Below are 14,450 nucleotides of genomic sequence, written 5' to 3'. Positions count from 1 at the left end.
TTCTCTCAAAATGTAAAAGAACCCACCCACCACTTTAATCACACTCTAGATCTTGTTTTAACATATGGCATAGAAACTGAACATTTAACAGTGTTTCCTGAAAACCCTCTCCTGTATGATCATTTCCTGATAACATTTACATTTACAATAATTGATTACACAGCAGAGGAGAGTAGACTTTATCACAGTAGATGTCTTTCTGAAAGCGCTGTAACTAAGTTTAAGAATATAATCCACCTACTGTTATCATCTTCAATGCCCTGTACCAACATAGAGCAGAGCAGCTATCTGAACGCTACCCCAACAGAGGTCGATCATCTTGTTAATAATTTCACCTCCTCACTACGTACGACTCTGGATACTGTAGCTCCAGTGAAAACTAAGGTCTCTAATCAGAAGTACCTGACTCCGTGGTATAATTCTCAAACACGTAGCCTAAAGCTGATGACTCGTAAGCTGGAGAGGAAATGGCGTGTCACAAATTTAGAAGATCATCATTTAGCCTGGAGAAATAGTTTGCTGCTTTATAAGAAAGCCCTCCGCAAAGCCAGAACATCTTACTATTCATCACTGATTGAAGAAAATAACTTCAATAATTACTTCCTCCAAACCATCAACGTGTCTTTTAGACCCCATTCCTACAAAACTGCTCAAAGAAGTCCTGCCATTAATTAATGCTTCAATCTTAAATATGATCAACTTATCTCTAATAATCAGCTATGTACCACAGGCCTTCAAGCTGACTGTAGTTAAACCTTTACTTAAAAGTAGAATGGGAGGCAGAGCCTTCAGTTTTCAGGCCCCTCTTCTGTGGAACCAGCTTCCAGTTTGGATTCAGGAGACAGACACTATCTCTACTTTCAAGATTAGGCTTCAAACTTTCCTTTTTGCTAAAGCATATAGTTAGGGCTGGACCAGGTGACCCTGAATCCTCCCTTAGTTATGCTGCAATGGACATAGGCTGCTGGGGATTCCCATGATGCATTGCATTTTTCCTTTCCAGTCACCTTTCTCGCTCACTATGTATTAACAGACCTCTCTGCATTGAATCATATCTGTTATTAATCTCTGTCTCTCTTCCACAGCATGTCTTTATCCTGTCTTCCTTCTCTCACCCCAACCAATCACAGCAGATGGCCCCGCCCCTCCCTGAGCCTGGTTCTGCCGGAGGTTTCTTCCTGTTAAAAGGGAGTTTTTCCTTCTCACTGTCGCCAAAGTGCTTGCTCATAGGGGGTCATATGATTGCTGGGGTTTCCTCTGTATTATTGTAGGGTCTACTGTACGATATAAAGCGACTTGAGGTGACTGTTGTTGTGATTTGGCGCTATATAAATAAAATTCAATTGAATACAATAATTATAGTTTTTACAACTGTTTAATAATACTCACAATTGTACATCTACAATCTGTATAGTTTTCATATTTTTAACCATATGTATAACCTTTCATAGCCTGTACATACTTATAGTTATAGTATATTCATAACATACCTTCATACCGTTCACATTATAACATACCTATATTACAGAATATGCATCTATTCTATCTATATTATGGCTAAAACACTTCTGGATGGATGGAAACTGCATTTCGTTGCCTTGTACTTGTGACATGTGCAATGATAATAAAGTTGAATTCTCTTTTTTTCTATTCTATTCCAATCTATCCATCACTTTGTGCATGATTTTAAATATATATTGTTCTAATATCACAAAACAAATCAGAAGCAAAGAATGAAGACACGTGGAGACTTCCATGAGCAGCATAAAGCACAGCCGGCGCCTTCAGAGAGGCGAGGTCGTCCCAAAGCTCGCTGCTGCACTCTTTGATACCTTTCAGCAGGTGCAGGTGTGACTGCGGTTGTTTCTTATAGTTTCAGAATCTCCTGTTACTGTTTTATGCTTCACACCTGAGTGTTTTCAGCTGAAGCTCAGAGACTGCAGAGAGGAGCTCAGGTGTGATCCTAAGGGTGAATAAATACGTGAATAACAAGATTCAGACCAAAAACAACCAAAAAAAAGTCAGACGACTCTTTGCAGACTTCAGACGTTTTGTTTTGTTTATTGTGCAGTTATATCTTTGTGCCAGATTAGACATTTTAGTGAAAGCCATCCTGATTGGACACAAGGTGCTAACATGGAGTTAAAGTCTAAACTACCAGAACCTGTCTGTTGTTTCATGAGAAGGAGAAAATCTACCTTCAAGTCCAGTCTTCACAGGTAAACGTGCTCCATGAGCCGGGCTCCCTCCGGGTCCGGGGTCACAATTCTGGTCCCGCTCTGACTCAGCAGGACGGACAGGATGGCCCGGCTCAGGTCGTCCCGCTCCAGCTCGGAGCACAGAGACACCACGTGGGTCCACACGTCCACCGAAGAGCTGACATCCCCCACGATCACTTCCTCTAAAGCCCCTGAGAAGACCAGCAGCACATGTATGTGTCCCAGAATCTTCTGTCCAAGCATCACGTCACAGGTGCTTTTATCCAAACAGACTGCTAACAAGTCTTATTTCATTGGCTGTTTTTAACAGCAACTATTTATCTGTCAGGGGACTCAGTAAAACCATTCCTCATCTTTCTTTCTCAACTTTAAAATAAAATGCAAAAACCCAAACAGTTCTCAGTTTGGGGCAGTCACTGTGTTACCTGTAGTAGGTGGCATGAGGCCACGCCCCCCCCCCCAGAAACAAAAACCACATATGATGAGTTTACACATCTGAAATAATGACCATCCGAGCCACAACAGTGGGCAGCTTTGGGTGATGTGTGGGGCTGTGTGGGCACAGCATCTCACCCAGTGACATGTGGACGAATCGCCTGAAAGCACAGATCAGCTCTGGTCTGTCTCTGGATTCCTGACTTTTCTTTTTATAAATAAACAGAACAGCTCATCGTTCCTCTACCAGGAGATTATAGACACTGCGTTAGCCTGCACAGCTGCAGAGGGAACAGCATCTGTGTACGTCACTGTGGATTATCCTCTGCAGTGATCATACAGCCTGCGTACATTTTGAATAAACATATAATACAGGAGGTAACGTGCAATAACACTTTAATGTTTCACAGGCTGCTGTCTTTACTTGTTAGAACTGTTCTGTAGTAGAGACGAGTCCCAGTTTTAGCACGTGTGTGTCACCGCTCACGTGTGAATCTAACACTCGTGGATGACTTCGTTGCAACACTTCTATAAGGAAGTGACCCGACGCCGTCTGCTCCACCCACCTCGCCCTCGGCTCACGAAGCTGTCCAGGAGCTGCAGCGCTACGGGCCGCCGCTGAGGGTCCGCCAGCAGAGCGGCACAAGCCCCGCCCACAGACAAGATGGCAGCACTGTCCTGCAGAGGCTCCGTCAGCAGCTGGAGGAGAGAGAGGCTGGGCGAGCGACACAGGACCCACATGCTGTCCTCTGAGAGAGAGAGAGAGAGAGAGAGAGAGAGAGTTATAACTCTCAGGGCGCCGTGAACACAGCCGGTGGGGCTCGGTGTGGATGAGAGCTGAAGCTGCCTTACATGTAGGACTAATGCAGAAACCCTCGAACTGCACGTGCTCAGTGAGACTGAAGCTCTCTGATGCTTTACAGTTTATTATGATCAAACCATAATTATTTTGTGACGTTGCTCCTTCCACCTTTTCACACTTTCTGTGTGTGTTCGGACAGAGGTGGGAAGTCACCGAGTACAAATACTTAGTTACTGTTACTGTACTTAACGTCACATTTACCTAACTGATTTGAGTACATTTGTTAGACTCAAAATAGACTGAAATAAAGTTCTTTTTTTTCCATCTTCTAATATTATTTTATTACACTAATATAACACAAGGCTCAGTTAGCTTTGTGTACAAACAGCTTCCTGCAGAGCTGGTACTTTGTTACTTAAGTAAGGAAGGGAGGCTGATGCCAACTCCCACCTCCTCGACCTTTAGGACATGGATGAGGAGGAGGATGACTCCACCTTCCCTGCCCAGCAGTGTAGGCCGCCGAGTGCCTGTACGAGGTCTGCAAACGGGCTGCTACAAAGCTGGGTACCTCATGGCCAGCTGCCCAGGATGCAGAACGTGACCTGTTTGATGGCAGGAGGCTCCCACCAGCCTGCTCACCAAAGCAGCTTCTGCATGACAGTAATGACCTGCTGTTGGTCAAGCCCTTTACAAGCAAGCATCCAACCAAGCGCTGCTCTAAGCTCGAGGTGCAAGGGATGGGTGAGCTGGGGCTGCCCGAACCCCCGGCTGTGGAGCCTTCAGTGTTTCATCACCTTCACCCTAACCGAAGGGCGATCAGCTTCCTCCTGCATTTCTTTGCCCAGTGAGATAGATCGCCTCACTGCATCTATTTTAAGGGTGTACAAATATGCTGCACAGTCAGTGTGCTCTCTGGATGCAGACACACTGCTGTCGGTATATCAGGCACTCGTCAGCTGGACTCGGGGTCCCCAAAGCCAGCCATGAAATCCCCCTCCAGGGGAGCTGTCCTAGGGTGTGGGCGTGTAATGGGTCTATGACGGAGGTCATAGATGCAGCCTATGACCCGCGACCAAGGGTCTCTTTGGCCCAGCCCTGGAGACAATGACAGAGACGAGCTCTCGCACTCTGTGTCACCCTCTCCTCCCCCACAGATCTTTCATCTTATTAATAAAAATGACCCAAGACGAGACGCTAACGTTAGCCTGGAGCAGAAATGTCCTCACTACACTGGTTTAACACCAAAACTGGTCCTCACAGAGACACTTCCACACACACAGACCTGCTGTGAGGTCCTCGCAGTGCTTCAGGAACTCGGCAGCACTGTGGATCAGCCCTCTCCTGCACATGCTCAGTGCGGCCTTCCTGTGCAGCCTGCAGGCCTCATAGATAATAGTGGCCAACGTCAGACACAGGTCAGCCACGCCGGGGTTCTCCTGAGCATGCTCAGTCAGGATGTCGCCCAGCTCCTCAGTGAAGGTCAGCCTGAGAGCAGAGAGAGTGTAAAGAAGGAGAAGCAGGGAAAGTGATGAAACTGACATGAAACTGACTTCTTATGGGTGACGGCGTAGCTGACGAGCTGCAGGGCGCCGCTCTGGAGGGCACAGGAGACGCCCTGGAGGGAGAGCGGAGCCGACAGCTCGCCATCGGCTCCAGCAGTGAACAGCAGCGCCCAGAAGAAGAGAAACGATGGGGAGAGCGAGCCTGGGAGGACCTCCACACCTGAAATAAGACAGAGGTCGTCACACACAGCAGTACCTTCATGAAGCACCACCAGCTGCAGTTCCTCTAACGTCCACCAGAAGCTCCAGCAGTGGGTGGGTGTCCGTAGACCAACCTATTTACCTGACAGGTTTATAAGACGATGGCTTCCCACCTCAGCTGCACTCACAGGGTCTCTGGGATTGTTTCAGTGCTTTGGGTCAGACTAATTTCATCTTTGCTTGAAATCAACATAATCAGAGCCCTGATAACTGTGCAGGTGCTGTTCCCACCTTTGAACATCTCCATGGTGTCGATGTTCCTCAGGACTCCTCGAGGAGCTCTGGCGGCGATTAGAGCGGCGTCCTCGTACTGAGCCAACTCAAACAGCTCGAGAAACCTGAGGACAAAGGAGAAGCAGGAGACGGGCACTCGTCACACACACACACACAAAAACTCATCAGAAGGTTTTTGTGGAAGCAGCACCTGTCCAGGTAATCTGACACAAGTTCAGATGCATCAGCTCCGGCCGGCTCCTGGTCCTCAAACAGCTGCTTGATGCTGCAGATGTCCTCGTCCGTCCCTGCAGGACAGAAACGCCATCTTTACAGTCACAGTCTGTCCACACTCATGTGTCAGGACAGGTAAAAGTCACCTGGTCCTCTCAACCTCTTAAAAGAATTTAAACGCAGCCTCAGATGAACAATAGCATGTGACAGCGTGTCATTATCTGCTTCCACAGGGGAGCGGCTCAGGTGCTGCCTGACCGTCAGCGAGTGACACGCCTCTGTAAAAGTAGATGTTTTGGCAGTTTGCAGGTCTGCATCGCTCAGGCGTGCGAACACATCAGCAGGACAAAGATCTGAGCACAGCTGCAAGTCTGCAACAGCACGTCTGCATGGAGCTGAAGCGACGCTGTAGAGAAGAGCGAAAACTGCTTCACAGTGATGAGACTGATGATGTCACATAGAAACCATCACTGGATTGCTTCTGGAGGAGGAGCTACAAGCTGCTGGATCAGGGGGCGGAGTCGGTTTGCTTTAGTTTCTGTCAAATACATACTGACGTGATGTCATATGTCACATGATTTTGTTCTTCTGAGGCTGCATTCATCAAATTTTAAGACCTGATGATTTTGATCTTTACACGTTGTTGGAATTGATATTTCTTATATTGTCATTTGTGCTAAAATATATAGATCATTGCCTTTATGTGTCCATATATGGCTACCGTTATGAAGAAAAAGCCAGACAGTCAGAGGATTTATCTTCTAACATTTCCTTTATCTGTGTCTGTGCTGACAAAATGTGCTTTCTTTATTCAGAGTGCAGCTTAGTCCAGAGATGTGTTACACATTTGGAAAGCAACATGTTCTGTTTCTTTTAAAGTCCAAGACTTCACACCTTTAAATGTTCGTCCGAGATATGACTTATTACAAGTTCCTGTTTTTATAGTTTAGCAAAACGCTTATTTCTGCTTTTCTGCTTTACTTGCATGCCTCATACACACAGTTTAAGTTCACTGAAAGGTCGAATGTCTATGTATAGTATAGCTGGACAGACACACACACACACACACACACACACACACACACACTTGTAATTGCATATTCATGAATGATTGCTAGCTGACAATAAAAAGGGCTGTAGCGAGGGAATCAGTTGGAGTTGCTTGGACAGGCGAGTCACAACACTGCTCTCCAACGCTCCCCTTGCACGTGAAAAGTCCACTAGTGTCTGTGTGGTTGCTTTCAGTAACAGGTTCTGTTTACCAGCAGGGTTGACTTAAACCCAACACATGTCCTGATATGTAAACCCTTAGAGGTGACAGAGGAACGTTGTCTTTACCAGGAAAATAAACCCTAATTAGAAAATATAAAACTATGTTCCTCAGCAAAAAATTCAACATTTTTAGGATCTACTTAAAATAAACTGGAAAAAACAATTATACAAGTAAGAAAAGACGTAAAATATGTTTTAATAAAAATCTATATCCTTTTTTTAATATTGAGCTAAATATCTCACCATTGTGGAAGTGTGTGGTGACGTGAAGCAGCACAGAGAAATCATTAATTGATGTTTTACCGCATTCGTTCTGGAGGTACGCAGTGATCACTGACACTGAACCCAAAACTCTGCTGACTGCAGCAGCGTCTCACCGTCTGCCTCCCTGATGTTCTCCAGAGTGGAACCCACGAGTTCCCCCAGAGGCGCCGGCTGACCCTCCTCCTCCCAGCTGCTCAGACAGTCCCACACGCTCCTCAGATGTTTGTATCTAGAGACAGAGAGGTGATCGTGGTCTTCAGCGGCTGAGCCTCAAATCCAAACCACACTTGGTAAACTCAAACCTGCAGTGACTGCTTTGGTCCACTTGGGGGCAGCAGACACATCACCTTTAACTTTGTGGTGCTCTGTATCAGCTGTTAGGAGCATCATCAGGGGTCAGACGCAGGTTTTGCATGTGGAAACAGTGGAGTACTGAAATACTGTGCAGATACAGTTCATGAGAATGAGATTCATCCTCGTGTCATTTATAATCTGCAGGTTCACATCAGGTCGCTCGTTTTGTCAGTTTTGGTTGGTTCACCTTAAATATTAAGCTGCTCTGATCATCTCTCTTTTACTTCCCTGCAACTTTTGTTACCTAATATTTCCGCTCCTCGTCTGACTGCTTATAATTCGGATGCGTTTGTTTCTGTGAGCGTCAGTGTGATGAGATCCAGTCTGAATAAACTGCGACACGTGGCGCTCGTACCTGATGTTGGATCTGATTCTCAGAATTCACTGGAGCAAAGTTACAAAAGTGCATTCTGGGTAAACTTTAAAGGCTGATATCAGCCTGTGGGAAGGATGTTAGAACATATGCAAGGGTTCATTGGTTATCAGGCTGACCTCTGACCCCGACTCCCTCTATTTCCTCATCTGCTCCTGCAGGAGTCTGCAGAGGTGCTCAGGAGGAAGAGATTCCCCAACCTTTCAAAATAAAAGGCACCTTTTTATCAAACTGAGATGATGTTTTTTTTCCTTTTAGGCATCTGGTGAAGGAGGAGCTTTACTGCATGACTACATCGTTGTGTTACTGACTTCAGGTGAAGGGTCCTTAATCCTTTAAGTAAAAATTCTAAAATATTCTGCACTCGTCCAGCATGAAGTCTTACTGATGACCTGCATATGTACAGAACTGTATGACTTCCTGTGAGTTTCTGCTCTTACAGGACTGTCAGGTGGTTGTTCTCGGCACTCAGCTCGTCTCTGCGGCATTTGGCGGCCTGCAGCTCGGCGTCCAACTTAGTTTTGACCTCCAGAGGAACACAGTGACTCTTTCTGTCCAGCAGAGCGTCTCTCTGCGCCTCCATGTCCTTCAGGTACCCGTCCAGAGCCTTGGGATCCTCAGACTCAGCCACTGTCAAACCTGCGAGATGACACCAGTGTGGAGATCAACCCTGGAGGACCTGACAGAATATTTAGCAGCTATGAATGACAGATCTGTGAGATCTACAAACACTACCACAGAGGGGTGTGTTGTGTTTTTGGAGGTGCTGAGACCCTCGGGCAGCACTGCTTTAAAAGCAGATCTGATCCTGGGGTGGAAACCACTGCACGGGCTGAGGCACACATCTGAAAACCCCTGGCATCGAACACAGATCATCTCTGCATCCACACATGGATCCAGAAACACTGCCGCTGGGCCTGAGCTCATTCAGCATGTACGATTAAGGCCCAGCTAATATGTTGTGTACGCTGCACTTTGAGCTTACTGAGACAGGACAAACCACTGTGAACGATCACATTATAAACACTGTGAACCGCTCCTGAAACAGGGAACTGCTCTTCATCCCAGCTCCAAGCAGGCGTTGCCGATTTGCAACAGTTAAAAACTAACAACCTGATCACCCCACATGCATATTTTATGAGGTTTTTTTACTCAGAAGCACCACTGCAGGACTTGGTTGTGCATTAGCAACAAAACGTTTAATTTGAGCCTGAGAGGGTTACATGTGGTATCCCCCAAGGATCCATTATAGGTCCTTTCCCGTTTTCATTAAACAGGTCAGCAGCTCCGTCTTTCAGGAACAGTGTCAGTGTTATAGTAGTGGGTTCTAGCCACCTGCCACGCATATCAGGAACTCTTTGACTGTGTGGATGAAATCCTGAATGAGAAAACTTTACCTGAACCACGAGCTCTACAAATACCTGAACTACATGTTCAACCCACATCTTTGAAATGTAGCTGAGCATTTGAGTTTTTGTGTAAAGTTCTTTGACTTTTACTTTAATCAGATCAGTGAAGAAAAGCTTTCACCAACTGAAACGTTGTAAGGTAAAAGTCTGTTTGGTCTCTAAAGGTCCACGTCTTCATCAGCTCTCAGCTGGACCTCACTGGAAGTATCCTGGCAGCCTCGTTCTGTTACAACACAGGTGGAGAGCCTGACAGCAGAGTTTGCAGAAACTTCAATTATCCAATAACCTCAGTTAAAGGTGACAGCATGTCCATGTCCACACCCCTCATATGTAAACAATGACCAAAAAGCCGAGACAACAGCAAAACGTCTGTACTGCTAATCCATAATATTCCTTCACTCTGTAACATAATACACATCAATTAACTTCATATTTTACTTCCAGGACACTAAAGCTCAGCTATTATTATATTTATTCATTTGAATCTTTTTTTATTTGAAGGTTTTTATCATTTTGTTCTAGTATTTTATATTCGTTTAACATTTTGTTGCAGTTGTGTATTTTTGCTTCACTTTAATCATGTCCTTCGTATTTGTGTCTGTGGAGATGTGACATGCTAACATGTCTGCCTTGTATTTTCCCCTCACAGGCTTTGAGGACCCTGCGTTAACTCATCTATCTGAGGGTGTACCGGGCATCCATGTGCTCTGCTCTTTAGAAGTTTTCTCTCTCTCGAGCTCCTCCTGAAGTTCTGCTGTTTCCCTCTGAAGGGTGGAGATCCTGCAAAGAGACAAAAAGCATCAAAACAAAGGAAATGGAAAAATATCGACTAATAATTGTTGTTTTTTTCAGACAGTGTTTTTCTCACCTTCATCTCTGACAATGGTGACTTTTATTTACACATAAATCCCTGGAGGAAAGTTAATGTAGTCTACATACAGTGAGTCTTATTTACACAGACAGCCGTCACTCACCGCTCCCTCAGGTGGGCGGCTTGGCGCTCACAGGTAAGCAGTGATTTCCGGCGTGACTCGGAGGCTGCCATGGTTAGCCGTGCCGCCCTGGCTTCCTCCTCCCTCCTCTGCAGCTCCCTGATGGTGCTGTCATACTCCGACTTTACGGCCAACAGAAGCCTTTTATAGGCTGTTGCTCGTTCAATCACCTGACAGAACCGAGAAGGACACAGGAAAAGTTCATTTTCTTTTTTGGTTTAATTTTTCTCATTAATTTGTTTTTTTCTCTTTTGTAAATTGTCGAGTTTTTTCTAATAACTTTACATTTTTTGCAAATTCAGTTTGCATGTTTTATTATCAGGTAAATCTGTCACCCCGGGTTTTCCCTTAAAAACGGCAGTGGGGGTTTATACGAGTACCAGGGTCTTCTCCTTTTACAGAGTTTTTCAGATTTTCTGCTTTCCTCGTAAAGTTGCATTTTTGAAGAAGTAAACCTGTCCAGTTTTCCTTTTAAGTAACACCTTGCTGAATACGGAGCGGTGGACGGTGTATCGGAGCTCGTCGGGACCCTCCCCGGGACATTGCAGGCACTTCTTCTCGTGCTCCATGAACTCGTTTAAAGACCGGATGAAGCTCCGGTCGCTGTCAGTCGTCAGGATGTCGGCTGTGAAACGTGAACTGCGGGACATTTGTGCATCGGACGTTGTTCTTTACGATGATATTTTTAGGCTAACTTTCCGTTTAGTTTCCCTTCTTCCCACAATTTCAAGGGAATCCTCGCGTCGCCGTGGTTACCGCGAAAGTGCACCTGGGAAATGTTGTTTTTAGTGGATGAGTCGACTTTTTCTTTAAATAATCATCCAAATGATCATTAAAGTGTAAAGAAAATCGACATTAGCACTAAAAAATATACGTGGGAGAAAAAAAGACGCCAGAAAATGACTAAATATAGTGTTTGCGTTGTATTTTTGATCAGGCACCGGAACGGCGACCCTAACCCCTGCGAACGCGTGCAGAAAACCCCGTGTCTGGAGAGGAAAGCCCTCTTCTCATGATCCGCCATTAGGAGCAGACCGGTGGTAAGCTCGTGCTCTGTTTTTTGACGGGTTTTTGTTAAAAATCGGCACTTTTAAACTGACGTTTGGGCTCCAGCAGAGACTAAAGTGTCCTGTGTGTCTTCCCGTGCAGGTGGATTGAACGCCAGGATGCAGATTTTCGTGAAAACCCTTACGGGGAAGACTATAACCCTCGAGGTGGGTGACGGGCTGTGATGGAGGGCAGCGGCGTTCACGGGCTGCCGTTAACCCGAGTTTTACTTATTGTGGAACTAGATTAGAGCGGCCGTTTGTACACGTAACTGATAGGTGCTGTGTGTTAACTGCAGCCGTGTGTTTGGAGGCGGTATCAGGCCGTAAAGTGACGCTGTACCGAAGGCTAACGGCTAAGCTATCCAGGGCAGTGTAAACACGTGGAGCGGGCGCAGCAGCTTAGTGCCATGCTCGTAAACCCCTGATTAGTTGTAGTTAGTTAATAAAAGTGAATGTGTCATTCGTGTTTAAAGAGTTGTAATCTGCATGTGAGTAGAGCTTTGACCGGAAGCGCGTGCTGTCCCGGCTCACCTGTCCTCTCTGCTTCCACAGGTTGAGCCTTCAGACACCATCGAGAATGTCAAGGCCAAGATCCAGGACAAGGAGGGTGAGTGAGCCTGGCTGATTACTTTTACTCTATTACTTTGTGCATCATCAGACCAGGAGGCGTTTTTATCCTAAAACAGGTGAATGTGGGAGGCTGAGCTGCAACGAAGCTTCCTGTGTTTACCTGAAAACACGTGATGAGCTTCGTGTTTGTAGAGAAACACAGACTGCTCGAAATAAGAACTCTTCAGAAATCACGTGTGAGCTGTCAGGGGTCGTAGTTCAGACTGTTTATAGATCACAGACCGCAGCAGGAGTCCGTGAGGGAGATGGTCGGTCTTACAGATGCATACTGAGGGCTTGGAAAGCATCATTACGGGGGTGTACGGGGCACACTTACAGGAGCATAAGTGTCAAATAACCAGGACAAACTGATGTTTAAATGTGAGTGAAACTTCCTGTGGGACGAACAGAAGTGCAGCTGTGTAGAGACAGCAGGGTGGTTGGTGATTAAAATAATCGTGTCAGTGTTTGAAGCGTTCGGGCCGCCGTATTTAAATAGGTGAAATGTGTTCGCCATCATCAGCCATCAGCACCATGAAGCTGACACACGAGCGTCACTGTCAAAATCATTTACAGTCACAGATATGTTCAACAAGCGGGACAGTGATTTAAAACGTGCTGTCACAGGAGGGCGGAGCTTCAACCATACTGCGTTTCTGAGGTGTGTGTGTGTGTGTGTGTGTGTTTGTGTTTCTGGAGTCCAGAAACCAAATGTATGCAGCAAAGCACAGGAAGTTCAAGTGCTGATTGATTACTGGGGTTCAGTGATGATCCTGATCAGCTGGTGTTTGCTCTCTGCAGGAATCCCTCCCGATCAGCAGAGGCTGATCTTCGCCGGGAAGCAGCTGGAAGATGGCCGCACGCTCTCCGACTACAACATCCAGAAGGTGAGCCGGGAACGCCGCCCCAGAGGAATGAAGGCTTTTCTGTAAATGTGGACTCAGAGTTCAGTTTGAGATTTAGAGCCAGCGTCATTCAAAGGTCATCTGATGAGCTGTTGCTGTGTTTTTTAATTTTACCTCTATTTTGGGTTTAATCGAGTTCCCAGAGCAGGGTTTAGATCAATTCTAGCTTCTAGCTGCATTTGGACAGATGTTGGAATAAAAACATCTGGATCAGAACCTCTTTGGAGCAGTTGGTTCATAAATTCAGACCAAAGCTCTGTGGTTCTGAGTCTGAGCTGTAATAACTGGCTCTGCAGTGGGACGTGTCGTTACTGAGGCCTCAGATTCAAACAGTTGGAACTAGAAACAGATTCGTGACGTGAGGCAGCGTTGGCTCACAGCAGGAGGTCCAGATGACAGGAATCCGGTTTTCATTTGACTTTTGGGGGAAAATCCAGGTCTGGAATTGGTAACTGGGTCAGCTTTGGAGTCTGTCGCCCCCCGGTGGCTTAAATGAGTCCTGCAGGCTTAAACCTCCAGTCTGAATCCTCAGTGGATCCCACACAGGCTGTGCTGCCTTCAGCGGTTTCCACCTTCAGGACTGTGCTCGGGTGCAGCCAAGGAATTTTGCCTTGGCTGCACCCGATTTATGGAATAACCTCCATCGCTATACGCGAGTCTGATTCCATCCATTCCTTCAACCCACTTATTTATTCTCGCCTTTTCTACCAGTTAACGCTTGTTGTAGCTTAATGCTTCTTATCTTCGGCTTATTCTTAATCATTTGACTGTTTTATCCTTTACACTTTTCTTCTGCTTTTGTTTTAATGCCATTCAGCCTGCCAGCATGTTTTGGTACCTTGCCATAGCAGTCATCCTTCCCGGTTACTTCATCCTATTCTCTTGCATGTTAAGCACTTTGGTACACCACTGGCTTTTAAATGTGCTGTATAAATAAAGTTTGTTGTTTTGTGACTTTTGTTTGAAGGCATGAATTAGATGCAGCAACATCAGCTGTGTCTGCCAGGTTCTCCCTGGTTTCCTGTCACCCTGACCCATCTAAGGGGCGGCGTTAAATTCAAGTCTCAAACTCGAGCGTGTTTTTACGCGTTTGTGTCGTCTGGCGTCCCTCTCACGCCTGTTTCTTGGTGTTTTCAGGAGTCAACTCTGCACTTGGTGCTGAGGCTGCGCGGTGGTGCCAAAAAGAGGAAGAAGAAGTCCTACACCACCCCCAAGAAGAACAAGCACAAGAGGAAGAAGGTCAAGCTCGCCGTGCTCAAATACTACAAGGTAAAAACGCCACCGGAGATGCGCTGGAGTTTGAGTTTTGTGCATTTTCGGTTTCATTAAAACCAACACTTTTCCTCCTTCAGGTGGACGAGAACGGTAAAATCCACCGGCTGAGGCGCGAGTGCCCCGCTGACGAGTGCGGCGCCGGCGTGTTCATGGCGAGCCACTTTGACCGTCACTACTGCGGGAAGTGCTGCCTCACCTACTGCTTCAACAAACCCGAGGACAAGTAGACAGGATGATAAATAAAGAAATGTTTGACTAAAAATGGTGACTGTGTTTCTGTTA

General features: G+C 46.1%; 2 protein-coding genes across 5 annotated transcripts; one reads left to right on the top strand and one right to left on the bottom strand.

Annotated features, from left to right (window-relative positions):
* Positions 1–2,041: 2,041 nt before the first annotated feature.
* Positions 2,042–11,158, bottom strand: LOC146695008 (clathrin heavy chain linker domain-containing protein 1-like). Of its 4 annotated transcripts, none has more exons than XM_085476911.1 (11): positions 10,813–11,154; positions 10,313–10,500; positions 10,030–10,118; positions 8,370–8,568; positions 7,316–7,431; positions 5,644–5,740; positions 5,451–5,557; positions 5,007–5,178; positions 4,739–4,941; positions 3,221–3,403; positions 2,042–2,410 (listed from the first exon to the last, which is right to left on the bottom strand). In XM_085476911.1, exons 1-11 carry the CDS (start codon positions 10,978–10,980, stop codon positions 2,214–2,216), a joined length of 1,719 nt encoding a protein of 572 aa, XP_085333037.1. In that variant the 5' UTR covers positions 10,981–11,154; the 3' UTR covers positions 2,042–2,213. The 4 variants fall into 4 exon arrangements, with proteins under 4 accessions (XP_085333037.1, XP_085333038.1, XP_085333039.1 ...); XM_085476912.1 differs by lacking the exon at positions 10,813–11,154 and adding an exon at positions 10,616–10,804; XM_085476913.1 differs by lacking the exon at positions 3,221–3,403 and having other exon boundaries at positions 10,813–11,153.
* Positions 11,159–11,286: 128 nt separating this feature from the next.
* Positions 11,287–14,430, top strand: rps27a (ribosomal protein S27a). The gene is made up of 6 exons (XM_085476919.1): positions 11,287–11,370; positions 11,480–11,544; positions 11,932–11,986; positions 12,790–12,875; positions 14,031–14,162; positions 14,246–14,430. Exons 2-6 carry the CDS (start codon positions 11,497–11,499, stop codon positions 14,393–14,395), a joined length of 471 nt encoding a protein of 156 aa, XP_085333045.1. The 5' UTR covers positions 11,287–11,370; positions 11,480–11,496; the 3' UTR covers positions 14,396–14,430.
* Positions 14,431–14,450: the final 20 nt, after the last annotated feature.

Source organism: Copadichromis virginalis, linkage group LG13 (genome assembly GCF_057382275.1).
Source record: "Copadichromis virginalis isolate Kocher_CV1m ecotype Utaka linkage group LG13, C_Virginalis_male_GT1.1, whole genome shotgun sequence".
Lineage (NCBI taxonomy): Eukaryota > Metazoa > Chordata > Actinopteri > Cichliformes > Cichlidae > Copadichromis > Copadichromis virginalis.
The sequence above is the reverse complement of the archived record's forward strand: the minus strand, read 5'-3'. Positions and strand labels throughout refer to the sequence as shown.

Bases quoted from the DNA above. Each gene is read 5' to 3' on its own strand.
- LOC146695008 (XM_085476911.1), bottom strand. From the start codon at position 10,980: ATGTCCCGCAGTTCACGTTTCACAGCCGACATCCTGACGACTGACAGC. The intron at 5,558-5,643 runs GTGCTGCTTCCA...CTTTGTCCTCAG, and splicing joins GTGTCAGATTACCTGGACAG to GTTTCTCGAGCTGTTTGAGT. The intron at 5,179-5,450 runs GTGGGAACAGCA...GTCTTATTTCAG, and splicing joins CACCATGGAGATGTTCAAAG to GTGTGGAGGTCCTCCCAGGC.
- rps27a (XM_085476919.1), top strand. From the start codon at position 11,497: ATGCAGATTTTCGTGAAAACCCTTACGGGGAAGACTATAACCCTCGAG. The intron at 11,545-11,931 runs GTGGGTGACGGG...CTGCTTCCACAG, and splicing joins GGAAGACTATAACCCTCGAG to GTTGAGCCTTCAGACACCAT. The intron at 11,987-12,789 runs GTGAGTGAGCCT...TGCTCTCTGCAG, and splicing joins CAAGATCCAGGACAAGGAGG to GAATCCCTCCCGATCAGCAG.